Raw genomic sequence first — 20441 nt, forward strand, 5'->3', positions numbered from 1 at the left:
ATTCTATATTTATGTATATCTCCTATTTTGATTATGTAATTAATCTTGTGCATGTTCTGTCCAGATTCTTAGCTAATTAGTGTCATACTTTCTAGGCTAATTATGCTCTAGTATATTGTAAATATTCTCACGTTACTAATGAGAAAAGACACGGATTCAAACTCTTTCATGATATCAATTTAGTTTCGATCCTAAAATCCCTAACAACCACCTCTTTTCCACCCTTTTTTATTCTCCTTCCGCTGCAATTCTCCATGGCCGATCAACCCAAATTCCATCCTGCTTTGACTATCACCAATGTTAAGTCCCTCATTCCCATAACGTTGGATGCGGAGCATGGCATGTATCACTCTTGGGCGGCTTTATTCAAGGTCCCTATTAGGGTTCATGATTTACATCACCACATCATCTCTCCTACGGAGGCACATGAGGTAGCCGCCTATGCCGCATCCAAAGCCGTAGACCCTGCTCTATGGAAGCGACTCGATGCCGCGGTGCTTCAATGGATATACGGGACTATATCCACCGATCTCCTTCACGCTATCTTGCTTAAAGATGACACAGCTCAAGGGGCGTGGGCTCGTCTCGAATCTATGTTTCAGGACAACAAGGCTTCTCGGGCTACTCATCTTGAAGAGGAACTTGCGGACCTTAATTTTGAGAATTTTTCGTCGATTGATAGCTATTGTAATCACATCAAGTCGTTGGTTGATCAACTTGCCGATGTTGATGCCCCTCTCACCAACACAGCAGATTGGTTCTCAAACTCACGACAAGGCTACCTGAGGCCTATGCCGGGACGGTAGATATCATCCAAAATCAAGAACTATTACCCTCGTTTGCGAGTTGCCGATCTTGACTCAAACTTGCAGAGCGGACCATTAAAAACCTCTTGGCAAAGGAAGGCAACTCCGGCAACCGCTCTCAAGCCGCTCTCCTTACGAGCACCGACAGCCACCACGGCACGGACAACAACACCTCTGCATCCTCTGCTTCATCCCATCAGAGTTCCAAAGGAAATAAGCAAAAGAAGTCCAACTCCAAGGTTTCTGGGAAAAACCTTAATAGCAATGGGCAAGTGGCCCCACAACAATCTGGACTCATGCCATTTAATTGGTAGCAACAGCCATGGGCCGCCTGGGCTCCTTGGTTGGCTTAATGGCCAAACCCGCCTCCATGCCCATATCCTGCTTCCTCCTGGGCACTGAAAAATGTTGTTGTTCCTACTGTTGGGCCACACCAATTTGGGCCAGGGATCTTAGGTTCACGTCCATAGGCATACAATGCCATAGCACCATCCACTAGCTACACACCTACGGACATTGAAGCAACAATGCATGCTCTATCTTTTTCTTAGCCGGATAGGAATTTCTAAATGGACACTAGCGTTATATCTCACATGTCTGCGGACCAAGGTATTTTTTCTTCTTATTTCAATTTGAGCATTAAAAATAATAACATTGTTGTGGGTAGTGGACATCTGGTTCCAATTGTTGGTCACGGTAGTACTACGTTGTCATCCCCTTACCCTCCCTTTCACTTGAGCAATGTCTTACATGCTCCTAAATTGATTAAAAATTTAATATATGTTCGTAAATTCACCATTGATAATTCGGTTTCCGTTGCATTTGATCCCCTTGGTTTTTCTGTGAATGACTTACAAACGGGAGCCAAACTAATGAGATGTGACAGTACCGGTGACCTTTATCCTCTCTTCTCAAACACTCAAGCCACTCCTCCAGTCAATAATTCAGTGTTTACCGCTATTTCATTCGATCTTTGGCATACTCGCCTAGGCCATCCTGGTGATGTTGTTCTTAGATCCCTTAATAGCAAAAATTTTATTAATTATAATAAGGCTTGTAAAACCTTTTGTTCCTCATGTCCTCTCGGGAAACATTCTAAGTTACCGTTTTCTGATTCTATGTCGCACACTGCTTCTCCTTTTGATATAATTCATAGTGGTCTTTGGACTTCGCTTGTCATGAGTTTTTCTGGCCATTGTTATTATGTTCTATTTCTTGATGATTACAGTAAATTTTTGTGAACTTATCCTATTGCAAAGAAATCCCTAGTTAAACACTTGTTCAAATCTTTTCATAGTCTAATTCATACACAATTTACCCGTGATATTAAGACTTTTCAATGTGACAATGGCGCGTAATATATTAATGGCACTTTACAAGAGTTTTTTGATCAACATGGCATGTTTTTTTGTCTATCTTGCCCTCATACTTTCCCTCAAAATGGAAAAGCCGAACGCCATATAAAATCAATAAACAATATCATACGGACCTTACTTGCTCATGCTTCTTTGCCTCTTTTTTTTTGGCATCATGCATTAGAAATGGCCACATATGTCCTAAACATTCTCCTAACCAAGGTCCTAGGATTTATGTCTCCTACTCAAATTCTATATCAATGTGATCCAATATGCTCAGAATTACGTGTCTTCGGTTGTCTATGTTTTCCTCTCTTCCCGTCCACTTCTATTCACAAATTGCAAGAAAGGTCCACTCCTTGTGTCTATCTTGGTCCCGCCCCAAATCATAGAGGTTCAAAATGCTATGACATGTCAAGTAAAAAAATTATTATTTGTCGTCATGTGAAATTTGTTGAAATTGAATTCCTTTTCTCTAAGCTTCACTCCCCTCACAAAGATGATTATACTTTTCTGGATTTTAATCCCATTTTTCGTCACTTGCACCACCAAAGCAATATTCCTCCAAATTTGGCGCACCAAGCTGACCCTACTTCCCGTCCTAGGCCTGTGGCGTCAACATACCCACCTCAGCCCACTCACTCCTCTACTTCTGGTACTATCACATTGCACGCTCTTGACCAGTAGCCTGGTTCGCCCCCTTCTTTCCCTATGCAAACTGGGCCAGTCCACCAGCAAGCCCATCATCCCTCCCCAGATCGACCTACAACCATTCCCACACCGTTGCCAAGTCCTACCCCTCATCCCATGACAACTCGAGCTAAAAATGGGATCTACAAACCGAATTCGAAATATTTTTCTAATTTTTATGCCATGACTACCACTACTATATCTCCCTTACCCAAAGATCCAGCTAGTGCTATTCGTGACCCGAATTGGAAAAATGCAATGTTAGATGAATTTAATGCTCTTGTTTCTAATAAAACATGGGTATTGGTACCTAGGCCACCAGATGTGAATGTAATCAGGTCTATGTGTATTTTTTGCCATAAACGAAAATCTAATGGTTCTTTTGAGTGGCATAAAGCTCGTCTTGTAGGTGATGGGAAAACACAGCAGTCAGGTGTTGATTATGATGAGACCTTTAGTCCGGTTGTCAAACCGGCTACTATTCGTTCTGTTCTTAGCATTGCTGTTTCTAAATCTTGGCATATTCACCAATTAGATGTCAAGAATGCTTTCTTACATGGCTATCTCAATGAGACAGTTTATATGCATCAGCCCATGGGTTTCCGCGACAAAGGTCGCCCGGATCATGTGTGTTTACTAAAGAAATCTCTCTATGGCCTTAAACAGGCTCCGCGGGCCTGGTATCAGCATTTTGCATATTTTGTTGCCACCATTGGTTTTTCTCACAGTAAATCTGATCACTCATTATTTACTTACAGTCAGGGCTTGGATATGGCATATATTTTGTTATATGTTGATGATATTATTCTTACAGCTTCATTAGATCGATTGAGAAAGCATTTTATGGCTCTCTTGGGTGCCGAGTTTGCTATGAAGGATCTAGGTCCTCTAAGCTTCTTTTTGGGGATTGTTGTGTCCCGCGATGCTAATGATATGTTCTTATCTCAGAAACAGTACGCCACAGAGATCATTGATAGAGCTGGTATGGCTAATTGCAGCTCTTGTCCCATTCCTGTTGACACCAAACCAAAACTTAGTGCATCGAATGATTCACCTTATGAGGATCCTAGGAAGTACCACAGTCTGGCTGGTGCCTTACAATATCTTACCTTTACTAGACCTGACATCTCTTATGTAGTTCAACAAATCTGCCTTCACATGCATGATCCTAGAAACGAGCATATGAGTGTTATTAAGTTTATTTTGCGCTATTTGCAGGGTACTTTGTCTTATGGTCTACACTTGTATAAATCCTCTTTCAACAAGCTCATTTCTTATACTGATGCTGGCAGGCGAGGATGCCTGAATACTAGACGTTCTACTTCCGGATATTGTGTTTTTCTAGGTGACAACTTGATATCATGGTCGTCCAAAAGACAACCAACTTTGTCACGTTCCAGTGCTGAGACTGAATATTGAGGAGTAGCTAATGTTGTTTCTGATTCTTGTTGGATCCGAAATTTATTACTTGAACTACATTGTCCTATTCCTAAAGCTACTCTAGTTTATTGTGACAATGTGAGTGCCATTTATTTATCAGGAAATCCAGTACAACATCATCGTACCAAGCATATTGAGATGGACATTCATTTTGTCAGGGAAAAGGTTGCTAAATGCAACGTAGAGTTCTACATGTTTCTTCCTGTTATCAAATTGCCGATATTTTTAACAAAGGCCTACCTCGTATTTTATTTGAAGATTTTCAAGCCAGTCTCAACGTTCGTGAACCTCCTGTTTCAACTGCGGGAATATGTTAGAATATATGATACATATATTCTATATTTATGTATATCTCCTATTTTGATTATGTAATTAATCTTGTATATATTTTGTCCAGATTCTTGGCTAATTAGTGTCCTACTAGGCTAATTATGCTCTTGTATATAATATAAAGAGCATAATTAACCTAGAAAGTAAGACACTAATTAGTTAAGAATCTGGACAAAATATACACAAGATTAATCACATAATCAAAATAGGAGATATATAGAATATATGTATCATATATTCCAACAGGGTCTATCTCATACAAAAATATAATGTAATTTATATTATAACAATCTATTCAAATAGTGAACAATGCCAACTGTTTATAGTGTTTTTTTCCTTATGCTCTTTCACTTTTTTCTTGTTTAATTTGTTTCAGTTTTCTGTCCTGTGCTACACGGATGCAGTACTCCAGTCTTTTAATATTAGAAGAAATGATACTCCATTTATTTATTAGATTGGACATGAAAATTAAAATATGGGCTAACCGTATTTTGCGGACAAAAATTAATTCACATCTGTTCCAAATCCAATTAACTACAATGTAAATTTGACGGAAATAAAATTAATTATCCTCCGATTTTTTAATTAGTAATAATAATGTGAAGGTTATATATATATATATATATATATATATATATATATATATATATATATATATATATATATATATATATATATATATATATATATATATTGCAGTTGGAATATGTGAATCAAAATTGTGAAATGAAATCTTCAGCTTTCATTACATTCATTTGCTTTTGGTGTGTTCCAATGCAAGACTATTTATATGTACGAGGATTTGAATCCTCTTTATCTTGAATAATGGAATATCATTCTGTTAGAAAAATATACGAGAGGAGAAAAAAAATATATAACTAATGAGTTTTATATATAAACAATCATATGATTATCTCCTTTTTATTTTATTTTTCATCAATACCTTTCTACCAGCTAATCCCATATATCCATGCAAGAGAGGATTTTTTTGAGGCATTTAAGAGAGGATATAAACCCTTTATATTATCTAATTTCTAATTTTTTTTCTATTTTTCTTTTTATAGACCCAGAGATGACATGTTATTTACGAATTAGTTAGGTCTCTATAATTTTACGATTCTTTCTTTTTTTAGTCCTTATAATTTGAAAGATTTTTTTAATTTATATAGTTTATATTTTAATTCTCTTTAGTTCATGTAATTTAAAAACATTATTTTTAGTTATTATGATTTGTATTTTAATTCTCTTTTAGTCCATATAGTTTGAAAGTGATCTTTTTAGTTATTATAATTTGTATTTTAATTATCTTTTAGTCTTTACCCAAAAAAAATATATAAAAATAATTAGCTACAAATTAACTATAAATTATTTACTATTGTTTTATTATAAATTATCTTAGGATAAATTAGCTATGAATTACTTGTTAATATTTTTTGTAGTTAATTGTAATTGATAATATTACTCATATTTTGATGGTAAGGACTAAAAGAAAATTAAAATATAAAATATAAAGATTAAAAAGACCACTTTTAAACTATAGAAATTAAAATACAAATGATAAAAACTAAAAAATCACTTTTAAACTAGGAACTAAAAGAGAATTAAAATATAAACTAGGAATTAAAAAAAATTACTTTCAAACTATAAAAACTAAAAATATAAAAATCATAAAATTATTATTTTTTTAACTTATATATTTGGGGTAGTTGGGCGTTTCATTTTTGATATGAAATTTTGTTTTATTTATTGATGATTATATATTGTTCATTTATTCCTCCACCCCAAATATATGAGCCAGGTTCTGTCAAAATTGCACGTCCATTTGCTGTGTAGGCCATGATGATGTGAGTCCATATTTGCATACAGCGAGGATCTGCATGTAGCTAGCTGCAGCTGTCATGGTGAGAAATACAACTGTCATCATTGACTTATGACAAACAGTCTTCGATATTGATGAGGGTCAAACTTGAAGCACAAAACCGGTGTGCAAGGGCCAAGGAGGCTCTTAGTTTTCCAAATAGTGAAACACTGAACACATGACCTAATTCGTTGAAGGCTTCTTTTACTTCTCTATATACATTGGCCAAGGTCAAGTGAAACACTGAACACAAGTCAAGTCATGAGAATATTGGCAAAGTCCACTGGCATGGCGCAATTGAAGGCTTCCTTTGCTTTTCTTTATACAAGTGCGCTTAGTTGTCATAATTATAGGTCGCCTATATTCATAAACAGAGGTCAATGTTGGTTTAAAGTTTCCTGTTGGGGAAATTAATGATATCATAGTCAGCTCAGAATCTTCAAAATGAGTTTTCTTTTGCGATAAACAATAAATAACTTATTCCAAAATATACATGAAATAATGAAATCTTTTATGAGTATTTTAGATATTGTATCCTATGAGCTATTTGCGCGGATCACAAACTTATATTGTCACAAGCCTCTTCATCTTTTAGGCTGAGGCTGAAAAGTTATGTATCTTTCAAGTTTTTTAGGCTGATGACAAACTCAACCATGAGCCTTTTCAACTTTTAGGCTTGAGGTTGAAGAATTGTGAGAGTTTCTTTTTTGGAGAATCAATTTTGATCATTTATACTAATTATCCTTGATTCAGAATCCTTGTCCGAGATTGAGTACCACTGAAAATAACCTTACTTCAACACCATCGATCTCTTTATTAGCCTAGTACTCGATATTATACGTTGAACTCTATCATCCAGTGAAGTTAGGTTAAAATATTGGCAACTCCCGGCAGGGGTATACCTAGGGAATGTTCCTGACTACCATGCAATGTTATGAAATTCGGTCAGGTCATTGACTCGGTCGAGGTTATGTGTCAGTGATTTAACCGGTGAACCAATAATTGGTCTGATTTGACTCGGAATATATCAAAAAATTTAAGATTATATATGTATCTATTATATATAAGTATATGACGAATATTGTTTGATTAAGAAAAGTTTATTCATATCCCCAGAATTCAAAATACCAATTGAAGTATTAAAGTTGATAACTTAAATCTACAAAATAATAATTCAATAATACAATTACACAAGTTCAAGAATAAATTTTGAAATGAAAACACAAGTCAAAAAAAGCCGAAGGCTATAAGTCAATTATAGGTTCTGATAGAATATCAAATCATTTTAATATCTTATTTTTCTTGTTTTACAAGTGGTTATGGTCAGATGTATCTATAACATTGTGTAAATTGATTACTTAATTAGCACACGAGAAAGTCTCTAACCAGGGAGATTGGTTATTGCATTGGAGATTGTAAGTGCAGTATACACCCCTTTTCCACCTCCAAACATGTCCTCTCCCAGAAGCAACTTAGCAAACCTCTCCATCATTTTCACTTTTGCAAATTGCAATTGCTCTTCAAGTTCAATATTATCACTCAATTAAAAGACAAAAAAAGCTATTAGCGTAGAAGGGAGAGAAAGATTACCCGACAAATCGAGGTCATGCTTGTGATCCCAAACGATGATGTCTTTGCCAACAATGACAGGAAGCATTACCTGAGCCAACGGGAAGTTAAAGTGAGCAGCGATGGGCCACGGCGAGAGGTTGGCTAAGCTGGAAGCTCCCTCGGCGTCAAAGCGGCTTGCGGAGAAGCTGTTGTAGCTCTCGGTTTGGAGTTTTTTCGGGAACTTTTTTTTACGCGAAAAACCCAATTTGGGTTTCAAAAACCAGGCAGGTCGCCGAGTTTACACAAAACTGGCCGGATTTGATCAGTTCATCTTGGGATAGATGCATGACCGATCAAATAACCAAACCGATTCGGTTATACAATCGGGTCTTGATTGGACTAGCTCGATCGACCAAATCAAACCGAGTTTTTCAAGTATGCTACCATGCATGGATGAAACTACTTTCAAAAAAAATTCAGCATGATCACATAAGCAACACTAGACAAAGATACATATTTTAGATCGAAACTCCAGGGATAGGGTTATCAACTCTAAATGTCCTGGTCATATGCTATTTTTAGACCATTCTCTAAGGATAATTTGTGACCAGAATTGAACAAATATTAATTTAGAATTTCAATGTTTAAAGTAAATATTAATTTCCTGATAAAAAAAGTAAATATTAATTATAAAATGGCCCTTAAATGCATATAATTTTTTTAGAGGAAATGCATATGATTAAGACATTGATTTGATGATTATTTTATATTAAAAAATCAAATCGGTGTAAAAGTTTTTTAGAAGGTCAACTTGATGTCTATATGTTTTACGAAAACCAAATTCAGCATTCACTTTTTTTTTTTTTCCTTTTTCCTATTGTAGAAGCCAGTAACATTTGTTATATCACAGGTCAATATTTGACTGAGACCTAGCAACTGAAATGATTCGTTATAGACTATGATTATACATGTTCATTCAGTAAGGTATTTTAAGTTAATTTTTAACTTTTTTTTTTAGTTAAAAAATTTGTTTGACTGATTGCTAAATAAGTTTTCTTTAGAAATTTTTAATATTTTTTGAAACGCTAGTTAACTATTTGATAAAACTAGTTGAAACGTTAGTTTGAAAGCTGACGGGTAGCTGAAAAGCTAGTTAGTAGCTGAAAAATTAGTTTATTAAATTATAAATATTTGGTAAAATTAATTATTGAAGTAGCTGAAAATATAAAATGATAGGAAAATAATAAATTGATTTATTTTAAAATGGTTACTAGGAAATTGAATAAATATATTGAGGATAAAAATGAAAAAAATATAAAAAAACTAGAAACTTGAAGCTAATGTTTTAAAAAATTCTAAAAGCTATTATAAAATAATCAAATAAGTTTTTTAGCTAGAAGTTAGTTGAAATGTCTTACCAAATATAGTCTTAATATATAATTTTTTAAAACACTAGCTTCTAGTTTTTTTATTTTCAATATATTTATTCAATTTCTTAGTTACCAATTTTAAATAAATTATGATTTTATTATTTTTCTGTCATTTTATACTTTTCAACTATTTCATCAACTAATTTTATTGAACCCTTTATAATTTTTCAGCTACTAGAACACCTAACAGCTTCTAGCTAGTATCATCGGATATAGTCAAAAGCTAGAAAGCTAAAAAACTAACTTATTAAATTATAAGTATTTGATAAAACTAGTTGTTGAAGTAGCTGAAAAATGTAAAATGACAAAAATATTAAAATTATGATTTATTTTAAAAAGGTAATCTGGAAATTGAATAAATGTATTGAGGATAAAAATGAAAAAAATTTTATAAAAAGTTAGAAGTTAGAAGCTAACATTTTAAAAATGCTACTTTAAGTAACATTTCAAAAAACACTAGAATTTATTTAAAAAGTTTATTTGCCAAACAAATAATAAGTTTTTCAACTAATAAAAAAAATTAATAACTAATTGAAATGTCTTATCGAACATAAGTTATACTTATGTTCGACAAAATATTTCAGTTAACTTTTAATTTTTTATACTAGTTAATTTTTATCGAATGCTTATAATTTAATAAATTAGTATTTTGATTTCTATCTATTAGCTTTTAGCATTCAGTTACAAATTAATTTTTCAGTTTTCAATTAACTTTTTAACTAATTTTATTTAACATAACTATAGAAAATTCAAATGTTGTTATGTTTTGTATGTTGGCAAGAAATTAAGATCTTTTCGAATGGCAACAATATCACGACTCATGTTCCTATATATGATTTTTTCGATTCGGAAGTTATTTTAATACAGGTGTAATTCTAATCATGCATTAAATATAATAGAGCTAAACTATCTGAAAAATAGAGGATAGAACTAAGGGGTTACTCCATATGCGCATATGTATGCTTTGTTTTATTTATTGTTATACCTGATGTTGGCGTACGTAGTTTTGCTTCAAGTTATTGAAACTTTAAATTTTATACTTGCCCACGCCCCATTTTGCCCTAGGACCTAGGTGTGCTCTAAATTCGATTTGGGTATTTGGCTTAGGTCTGCTTTAAATTAGAATTATTGGCTTATTATAGAGTACTTTTTCTTTCATGTAATCCTTTTAATTATAGAAAGTCAACTTTGCACTAGTGCAAAAAACATTTTTTATATTGACATTTAATATTGATTCGTAAAAAAGAAATGAAAGTTGTGACAGAAGTAGATCAGATAATCACTAGAGCAATAACACTTAACAATCAATGTTTTTTTTTCCTACACAACCAAAAAAACTTATGATATTTTCCCCTCAAATTTTTGCTTAGATATTAGAAGTATGTTAAGGAGCAAGGAAATATTTTCTTAAACTTAAATGTAAGCAATACAATACAACATACACTAAGTTTAATTAATATCATAAATTGATTTTAAAGTCTGGAATGTAAAATCACATATTCTGATTTGCTTCAAAATCCTGTTTTCAAATTTTAGCAAGGATATGTTGCTGCTTTTGATGAATAAAATATCTTGAAAAACCTTTTAGGCTTAGTTTTAAATTAACTTTAGTTTTTGAAAATAAAGGTTTTCAATAATTACAAATTAAATTAATCAATAGCAGACATGAGCTAAAAGAAAGGATACAGCACATAAAAAAATTATATTGATTCATTGACAACCTTGAACTATATCCAATCTGTTCAACCTATAAAGGATTTTTCAATAAGAAAACACCAACTACAAAAGGGTATTCTCTCCTTCGGTCTCCTCAAGCATTCATAGAATTATTTCCTTAAGTCTCCTCAAGTGTTCATAGTATTATTATCACCTTTGCAAGTTTGCACCAAGTATTCTCACCTTTTTCATGTCAATATTCACACCCTTGTAAGTTTGCTTCAAGTATTATCATCTCTTTAGGTGTGCACCGAGTATTCTATTATTCTCTATTCTTTGAGACAATATTTCCATATCCACAATTACATAACTCAATATTCTCAACTTTGTAGGCTCTTCACTCTGTATTCTAACCACTAAAGCTTCCTTTCTTTGGCATTTCAACTTTTGTAGGTTCCACTCAACCCAAGTATTATTTCATAGGCCTTTTTAAGCTTCACCCAATTGCAACCTCATTTCAAACTCGCAAAACAAACTATGTTGTGCTTACAACACTCTTCAAAGGCACCACTTCAATGAACTTTTAAGTTCTCTTTTCACAAGTTCTATTTGGACAAACTTTATAACTTTTTATGGATGCTCACTTCAATGAGGTTATACATAAATATGAGGCTTACATATATTCTTTGAGATGGACACAAAGTTGCCATAAATCATAATGTGTTTGGGTTAAGAAGACTTTAATCAAAAGCTAGGATGTTTTGGCTATTTTCCTTCGTTGTAATGAACTCCTTTGAATAAAGGTGTTTATATAGTCCATGAGCTAGCTTTTTGTTAATGTTGGAGAGCAATTCAAACTCAGTCAAATGCTACATTTTTTGTTATAGTAACTGGTCGATCTCTGCAAAGCAAAAGATGGTTATGGAAACCAGAAGAATACAGAATAGAAGAAAACAAAGGGAAGAAGAGTTTTGTGGGGAATAATAACTTTTCATTAGCCTTTCAATCATAACAAATATAAGCTTTATAGAGCTTTAATGACTTATCTAATTTGCCAACTAATTTAGTTACATTTTGTTATAAGGATATAACAAAAACTACACTATGCTAACTCCCAAAGCCTTAAAGTCCAAAGACAATTATTAACAATGTCTCCACCTTGGCTTGACTTTAATTATCTTCCACAACCTGTAGAATCTTCAATCAATGTTTGAACTTAGGCCTTGGTAGTTCCTTTGTTAACTGTTAGCGAGATTGTATTCAGTGCTGATCTTCTCCAAATTTATCTCCCATTTTGCTTTGATTTCCCTCACAAAATAGAGCTTAACATCTATATCTTTTGTTCTTTCATGGCACACTTGATTTTTGGCCAAGTGTATACCACTTTGACCGTCAAAAAACACCTTAGGGGTTGTATGCTCTCCTCTCAAACTTATGGCCATTCCTTTCATCCATATTGCTTCCTTAATTACTTTAGTGACAATAATAAATTCAACTTTTGTAATGGATATGGATACCATATGTTGGAGATTACACTTCTAGCTCACGGTATTATCATATAACTTAAAAACATATCTTGTTAAATACCTTCTAGTGTCCAAACAACCAGTACAATCTAAATCAACAAAGCTAGTCACTCCAACATCACTGCCTTCATGGTTGAAATACAGTAAGCCAACTTCAGATGTTCCTTTCACATGTACAAAAACCCACTTCACAACTTTCTAATGCAATTTTCTTGGTTTTTTCATGTACCTACTGACCAAACTCATGGCACATCCCAAATATGGTCGAGTATAAATCATTACATATATGCGCCTTCCTATTGCATTTGCATGTGGAACCTTTTTCATATAAGAAACCTCATCTTCAGTCTTTGGTGAATCTTGATGTAAAAGCTTAAAATGTTGAGCTATAGGAGTTGACACTGCCTTAGACATATCCATGTTGAACTTCTTCAAAATCTTAGCTATATAGCTTTTTTGAGTGATGAATAAGGTTCCCATGGTTTTGTCCCTTAAGATCTGCATGCCCAGAATCTTACTAGAAGCCCCTATATCCTTCATTTCGAATTCATTCTCAAGCATCACCTTTACCTTTTTTATTTCTTCCTTGTTGTTGCAATTAATTAGCATATCATCTACATAGAGGAGTAAGTAGACAATAGCATCATGCTCAATTTTCTTCAAGTAAACACAACCATCATACTCACACCTTTTTAAGCCATTTTATTAATGCTTAAGGCCATAAAGGGACATTTTTAGCAAGCATACCTTTCCTTCTTCACCTATTTTGACAAAACCTTCTGCCTGAGTCATGTGGGTTTCTTCTTCAAGCTCAATATGTAAGAAAGCTATCCTTACATCAAGTTGTTCCAATTCCATATCTTCTTGTGCAACTAAGGCCAAAACCATTTTGATTGAAGTGTTTTTCACAACAGGTAAAAACACTTAATTGTAGTCAATTCCCTCACATTGTGTGAAACTTCGTCCCACCAATCTTGCTTTGAATATGGCATGTTCCACCCCTGGAATTCCCTCCTTAAGCTTGAATAACCATTTACAAGTAACGAGTTTCTTGCCTTTAGGGTTGTCAACCAGCACCCAAGAACCATTCTTATACAAAAAACTTAATTCATTATTCATAGTTGCAATCCAATTTTGAGATTGTTTGTTGTTTACAACTTCATCATAGCTCTTAGGCTCATGTCCTTCTAGTTCCTCTCTTGTAGTAAGAACAAAGGCAACCATATCAACATATCCAAATCTATTTGGTGCCTTAATGGTTATTCGGTCCCTATCTCAGGCCAAGATATAATCTTATTGATCCTGAGTAAGATCTTTAATTTGCTCCTCTTGATCAATTCCATATTTTGTACTAGTCTCTTGGACTGTTCAGTTTTGCAAAGGCTTTACCTCCAATTAAACCCTCTCATCACCTACCAACTTCTGATGTTGATGACTTGAGTCCTTATTTGAGTAATACATTTATGGTTCCCTAAACACAACATCCATATTCATTAGTACCCTGGGCTGCCCCTTTTCTATGCACCATAATCTGAACCCTTTTACACCTTAAGGGTATTCTAGAAACATGCACTTTATAGCACTTGGTTCAAGCTTTCCCTAATTTACATAAGCATGGGCCACACACCCAAACACTCTCAAATTTTTGAAGGTTGGAGGATGACCGGACCACATCTCATATGGTGTCTTCATACCAATAGAAATAGAGGGGCTTCTATTGATCAAATGAGCAACTGGCATAACTGTTATAGCCCAAAAATGTTTAGTACATTTGGCATTAGACAACAAGCACCTAACTTTCTCCATGACTATCCTATTCATCCTTTCATCAAGCCCATTTTGTTGTGGAGTTCTTGTAGTTGTCTCTTGCCTATCAATCTCATTCTCCTTGCAAAACTAATCAAACTCTTCAGAGCAAAATTCCAACCCATTATCAGTTATAAGTCTCTTAATTTTTCTACCAGTATAGGTTTCAATTAGAGCCTTCCATTCCTTAAATTTTGCAAATGACTTATCCTTACTCTTAAGAATATAAACCCATACCTTTCTTGAGAAATCATCAATGAAATATAGGAAGTACCTTGCTTCACTGTGTGAAGGAACTCTTGATGGCACCCATAAGTCACTATGAATGTAATCAAGGGTACCTTTAGTATGATGAACAACAAAGAAAAATTTTAGTCTCTTTTCTTTCCCAAAGAGGCAGTGTTCACAAAACTCCAATGCTTTAATGCTATCTTTTCCCAACAATGTATGCTTGCTTAACTCCCTTAAACCTCTTTCACTGATATGTCCAAGCCTTTTTTGCCAAAGGCTTGCTTGGGACTAATTTTCTTCAGAAACTGTAGCAATTGTACCCACCAGAGTATTTCCTTGGAGCAAATACAACCCACTTACCAATTTTTCCTTCAGCATCACCATGGAACCTTTCTTGACTTTCAGAACTCCACCTTCTACCTTATACTTATAGCCTTATGCATCGAGCATTCCAAGAGAAATGAAATTTCTCTTCAATTCAGGTACATGTCTTACACCTTGCAATATCCTGGTTACCTCATATGTAACTTTCAATTTTATGGAACCAATTCCAACCACCCTACATACTTTGTTATTTCCCAAAAGCACCTTTCCCCCATGGTTTTCAGTGTAAGAGACAAATCATTCCTTGTTAGGACACATGTGGAATGAACATCTAGAGTCAAGAACCCATTCATGATGAGTTTTTCTCCTGAAACACACATAACTTCAACACTTTCATAGCCTTTAGAAGCCAAATCTACATCACCACTTTGATTTTTTTGTTCCCCACTCTTATTTTTCTTTTTTTAGTCAGGGCACTCTTTCTTGCCATTTCTTGACTTGGATCTTAATCCTTTCTTGTTCTTAGAATCTCTCTTTTCTGACTTGCCCCTTGTGTATAGTTCTTCACCTGTTTGATTTCCTCTTCCCTGAGACCTTTGCTTCAATTCCTTTGAAGACAGAGCAGCTTGAACCTCTTTTAATGATATTGTATCTTTGCCATGGATGAGTGTGTTTGAAAGGTTATCAAATTCACTTGGCAGTGACCTGAGTAGAAGCAATGCCTAATCTTCACCATCAATCTTGATTTCAATATTATCCATATTAAGAATGGTCTTATTGAAATCATCCAAGTGATCCTCCAATGCTCTTCATGTTAGCATCTTGAAAGTGTAATTTTTGTTCAAATATAACCTATTGGCCAAGGATTTGGTCATGTACAGGTTCTCTAATTTGAGCCAAATCGTAACAAAAGTTTCTCCTTTGAATCTTCCCTCAAAACCTTGTCTCCAAGATACATAATCAAGGCATCATGGGCTTTATCAAGAATATCCTTCTTGTCCTTGTTTGATAGCGTGGTGGAAAATTTATTTTCTCCTTCTAGAGCTTCCTTTAATCTTTATTCAACCAGAAGCTCTCTCATCTTCATTCTCCATAAGCCAAAATCACTTTTCCCCTGAACTTCTCAATATCACACTTTGCAGAACTCATTCTTGATGAAAGAATGATTTTCCCATAAACCTGACCTGAGCTACTAATACCAATCTGTTATAGAAACAGATCTCTGCAAAGCAAAAGATGGTTATGGAAACCAGAAGAATAAAGAGTAGAAGAGAACATAGGGAAGAAGAAAGAGTTTTGTGAGGAGTAGTAGCTTTTCATTAGCCTTTTAACAAGAACAAATACAAGCTTTATAGATCTTTAACAACTTATCTAGTCTTCCAACTAATTCAGTTAGATTCTGTTATAAGGATATAATGGAAACTACACTAAGCTAACTTCCTAAGCTTTAAGGTCCTAAGCCAACTATTAACATTTTTTATAGCTAATTTTACTTGTTTGTTTTTGTTAGAATGTTAGTGGGAAAGATTTGAACCCACGACATCTCCCCTTTTTTCCCTCCAACCCTTAAACTATTCTTCCCAACAACTAAGCCAACCTTATAACTCCTAGTCAAAATACTACATGAGTTGTCTCTTTCACAAAGTTGTATGGTGACTGGTTTTTCTTGTCTTTTCTACAACTTTTTAATACTTGATTTTATTAAAGTGCTTAAGGAGAACCAACTTTTCATGTGTTGTGTGATTGTCCAAAAGCTAGAACTATTTGGAAGTCTCTCAATGTAGCTAATGGTTTTTTTTTTCACAAAGACCTCAGGGAGTGGATTATATCCAATATTACAAAGCATGATCAACAAAACAATCCTTTCTAATGGCATTCATTTTTGCTAATATTCTTTATGATGTCTAGATCATGTGAAACAATTTTCTTTTTGGTGAAAACACATTATGTAATTGTATTATCATTCATGGTCAAAAAAACATGCTTTTAATTTTCAGTTTGTCCAATTGACCAAGATTAGGTACTCTATAATCTTTACTAAGTGATAGGGACACTCTCTAGGTTGGGTTAAGTGCAATATGGATGACTTGATGTATGCAAATGAAAAACTAGCTACTTGTGTATGAGTTTTAAAGGACCACCAAGGCACTCGGTTGAATAGTTTCCAATCTAATCTTGATCAAAATTTTGTCCTCAAGGATGAAATTTAGTGAATTGGGCTTCCTCTTCAAATCGCTTGGAACATTGATGTCAGAAATTCATAGATTGGGAGTGATTCTCTCATTGCCACTCAAATGGTTGTGCATGAGAGCCCCTTAACTTACCCAACTTGGTTTGTGACTCAGATAATCTAGAAATGGAAAAAGAGACCACTCAAATGGCACTTGATCATCAACTTTCATGTAACACTGTCTTCTTTAATTCTCATTCAGCTTCTGTTTCCTTTTTGTTGTAGTAGATTCTAAGGGCATTGTTTTGCCTAGATATATCTTGTCTTCATTTTGTTTTGGCCCTGTAAACCCTTCTTGTAAAAAAATGGACCTATGCTTTTTTGTAACTAAGACAAAAAAATACTTTTTATTGACTTATTTTTCCAAAATTTTTCGTTCCCCCAATGTCAACATTTTCAACAACAAGATTACAAGGAGCAAAGTGAAGTTGCTTAATCTTACTATAGAACATTTGAAACTTAAGGCATGAATGCAATACTTGAAGCTTTATTCATGGTAGTGCAACCAAAGAGGTACCCATAATGCTATTCTTTTTTCTTTTGATGAGGAAGCATTAGGTGATCCATTGACCAATATAGGGGCATAATTAGAAGAATTTTCAACAATAGCAACCTATAATGTACAAAGCAAGGTAACATATGGCAAAATTTTATTTCAACTACATCTCTTGGATTCCTTAGAGTGTTGGTGACCAAATCTTTGTATTTGAAGTCCATTGCAACAAGATTCGTGATGGGACGTTTGTTGCCCTAGCAACAAAGGGGTAAAGGGGAGAGAAAGACCTAATGGCACGAGTGAAGGTCATAAATGAAGAGGCAGTTAAACAAAGGGTAGGGGTCTTGGGCATTGAGCAAAGGGAGTTTTGAAATGAACTATAGGAAGATGAGCCAATAGAATATATAAACCAATGAATGAAGCCCTTGAAATTGGCTTCAAGAAATTAGTTTTCGAAATCTTAACACTTTTGAAAACTAAATTCCAGAGAAGGCATTAGTTTAGGGTAAAAAAGTTAAGAGTAAAGTATATTGATAAAAGATAAGAAGCACAAATATCAATCGTCTTATTTCTTATATTCCTTCCATTCCTAATAATAAGATCCTTTTTCTGATTATTTTTTTATAAGATCTTTTTTAATTTTCAAATGCATTAATTATTTTCTTCCTAAAATACCCCCGATTAATGGATTTTGTAACTAAATGTTAATAAATGCTAGTATAATTAATGAAAACATTGTTTCTCTCCCTTGTAGAGATTGGATAATATGAACAACTTTAGATTATTGATTGCTCACTCGTGTAGTGCTCTGCCTTTAGAGAATATGAACCGTTGTTTCTCTATCATGCATGTTTGCAGTGTTAGGAAAATATTATTGGACTGAATAGAGGAAAATGTCTCAAAGGAATTGATCACAGCCTCAACAAGATCATCAATTGTCAGAGGAGCTTCCTTATGCTGTAATGATTGGATGGCAGCAAAGAAACCGAGGTCTAAGGCATTTATGTCAGGCAAGTTTGGAGGTTGGAAAATCAATCGGATATCAAAGCCATCTTCTTTGGCAATTTTAACAAAATCTTTGTCATTCTCTTTAACATGACTTTTTGCATTACCCTGCTGAATGAAAATTGGATCATATATCTCATCTCTTGGCCATTTTTCTTTTATGTTAGGAATTACCTTTTCAAGCAGGAACCTTTTACTTCTCGATTGACTGAATTAATGGGTTTTGTTTCAAGAGTAACTGCAATTCTATTGGCACTAGTCCTCTTTGCTGGCTCTTTGGTGACGAAAAGAAATACTCCTATTTTTCTAGAGAAAGTTTCATTCCCTTCGTTATCAAATCTTGGGCGAGCGACTACAAGAACATGATCTTTCAAATAAAAATTTTGCTTTTGCAAAAGCGTTGTGGCACACCTTCATCCGGTAGCAAATAATATCTCACAGACTTTTTGGTCAAATGAAATCGCTTCTCGTTTATATAAACAAGTTCTGCATGGCCTTTGAAAGTCGGATTATGCAGCACTGTACCATTTTCCAGCATTGACAAGCAAAAATTAAGTCTAGCTCTCTTGTTGTCTTCCTTCAAAAAAGGCTTAATCACATTTGAGTGGTGTTTTATATCTCCACGCTTATGAATCCTATCCAATGACGACTTGTTAGTATTTAAATCAGAAGCTAAATCTCGTAATGTGGACCTCCTTGACAAAGGAAGTTGACGGCATAGAGCATGATCAATCTAAACCCTTTTACGACCACAATTTGTTGTTTTTTTATGACACACATCTCCTGTGTCATTTGTTCTCCTCCAAATGCGTTTGATGACACTAATAGACACATAATACATTGAGGCAATCATTTTTTCAGCCCCTTTATTCAGTTTGCCATCATGACTGTGCTGCAACAAGAGATGAAATATGGCTTTTTGGTCTAGGTTGCTTAAAAATTTGAAGTCCCCTACTTGCTCCTTCATATTCAGAGTTTGATGCTGTTTACTAATGTCAACACAAACACTGGTAAGAACTAGATAAATGAATATGTAGGTTCTTTACGAATAACAACACAAACACTAATACCAGTAGCAATATAGTAAATGAAAATATAGAATGTTAGCAAAATGAGTAGAGAAAATAGTACAGTACCATAAGAATTTAATTCTGGCTCAGGTTCAGGTTCATCAAGTTCCATGGAATGAAAGGGTTGGCCAAAACCATGCTCTAATTCTAAATTGTTTGTCAGATTAACTTGTACTGGTTGGGCTTCTTGAAAATATAGAGAATGCAAACCAAATAGTTGTTTACCAGTGAAAAGGACCACTAATAAGAACCAAATAATTGAAAATATAGAATGTTATCAAAATGAGTAGAGAAAATAGTACAGTACAATAAGAATTTAATTTTAGTTCAAATTCATCAATTTCCATGGACTGAGAGGGTTGGCTAAGACCATGCTCTGATTCCAAATTGTTTATGACATCAACTTGTACTGGTTGGAATTCTTGAAAATATAGAGAATGCAAACAAAATAGTTGTTTAAAGTGAGAAGAACCACTAATAAGAACCAAATAATTGAAAATACAGTTTAATCCCAAATTGAATAGAGAAAAAGTTTATTACCCTCATAATTTAATGTTGGTTCAGATTTGTCAAGTTCCAGGCTCAGGGCTGGATGTGCAAAACCTTGCTTTGTTTCTAAATTCAGTAAATTGTTTGC

The 20441-nt window shown here is 34.1% G+C and overlaps 2 protein-coding genes across 2 annotated transcripts; both read left to right on the plus strand.

Annotated features, from left to right (window-relative positions):
* Nucleotides 1-254: 254 nt before the first annotated feature.
* On the plus strand, nucleotides 255-806 carry LOC114380358. The gene has a single exon (XM_028339361.1). The coding sequence runs from the start codon at nucleotides 255-257 to the stop codon at nucleotides 804-806; it is 552 nt and encodes a 183-aa protein (XP_028195162.1).
* A 2228-nt stretch (nucleotides 807-3034) lies between these two features.
* Nucleotides 3035-4270, plus strand: LOC114380359 (uncharacterized mitochondrial protein AtMg00810-like). Its single transcript, XM_028339362.1, has one exon. It carries the CDS (start codon nucleotides 3035-3037, stop codon nucleotides 4268-4270), a length of 1236 nt encoding a protein of 411 aa, XP_028195163.1.
* Nucleotides 4271-20441: the final 16171 nt, after the last annotated feature.

This window comes from Glycine soja, chromosome 12 (assembly GCF_004193775.1).
Source record: "Glycine soja cultivar W05 chromosome 12, ASM419377v2, whole genome shotgun sequence".
Classification (NCBI taxonomy): domain Eukaryota; kingdom Viridiplantae; phylum Streptophyta; class Magnoliopsida; order Fabales; family Fabaceae; genus Glycine; species Glycine soja.

Coding starts and splice junctions, on each gene's coding strand:
- LOC114380358 (XM_028339361.1), top strand. CDS start 255: ATGGCCGATCAACCCAAATTCCATCCTGCTTTGACTATCACCAATGTT.
- LOC114380359 (XM_028339362.1), top strand. CDS start 3,035: ATGACTACCACTACTATATCTCCCTTACCCAAAGATCCAGCTAGTGCT.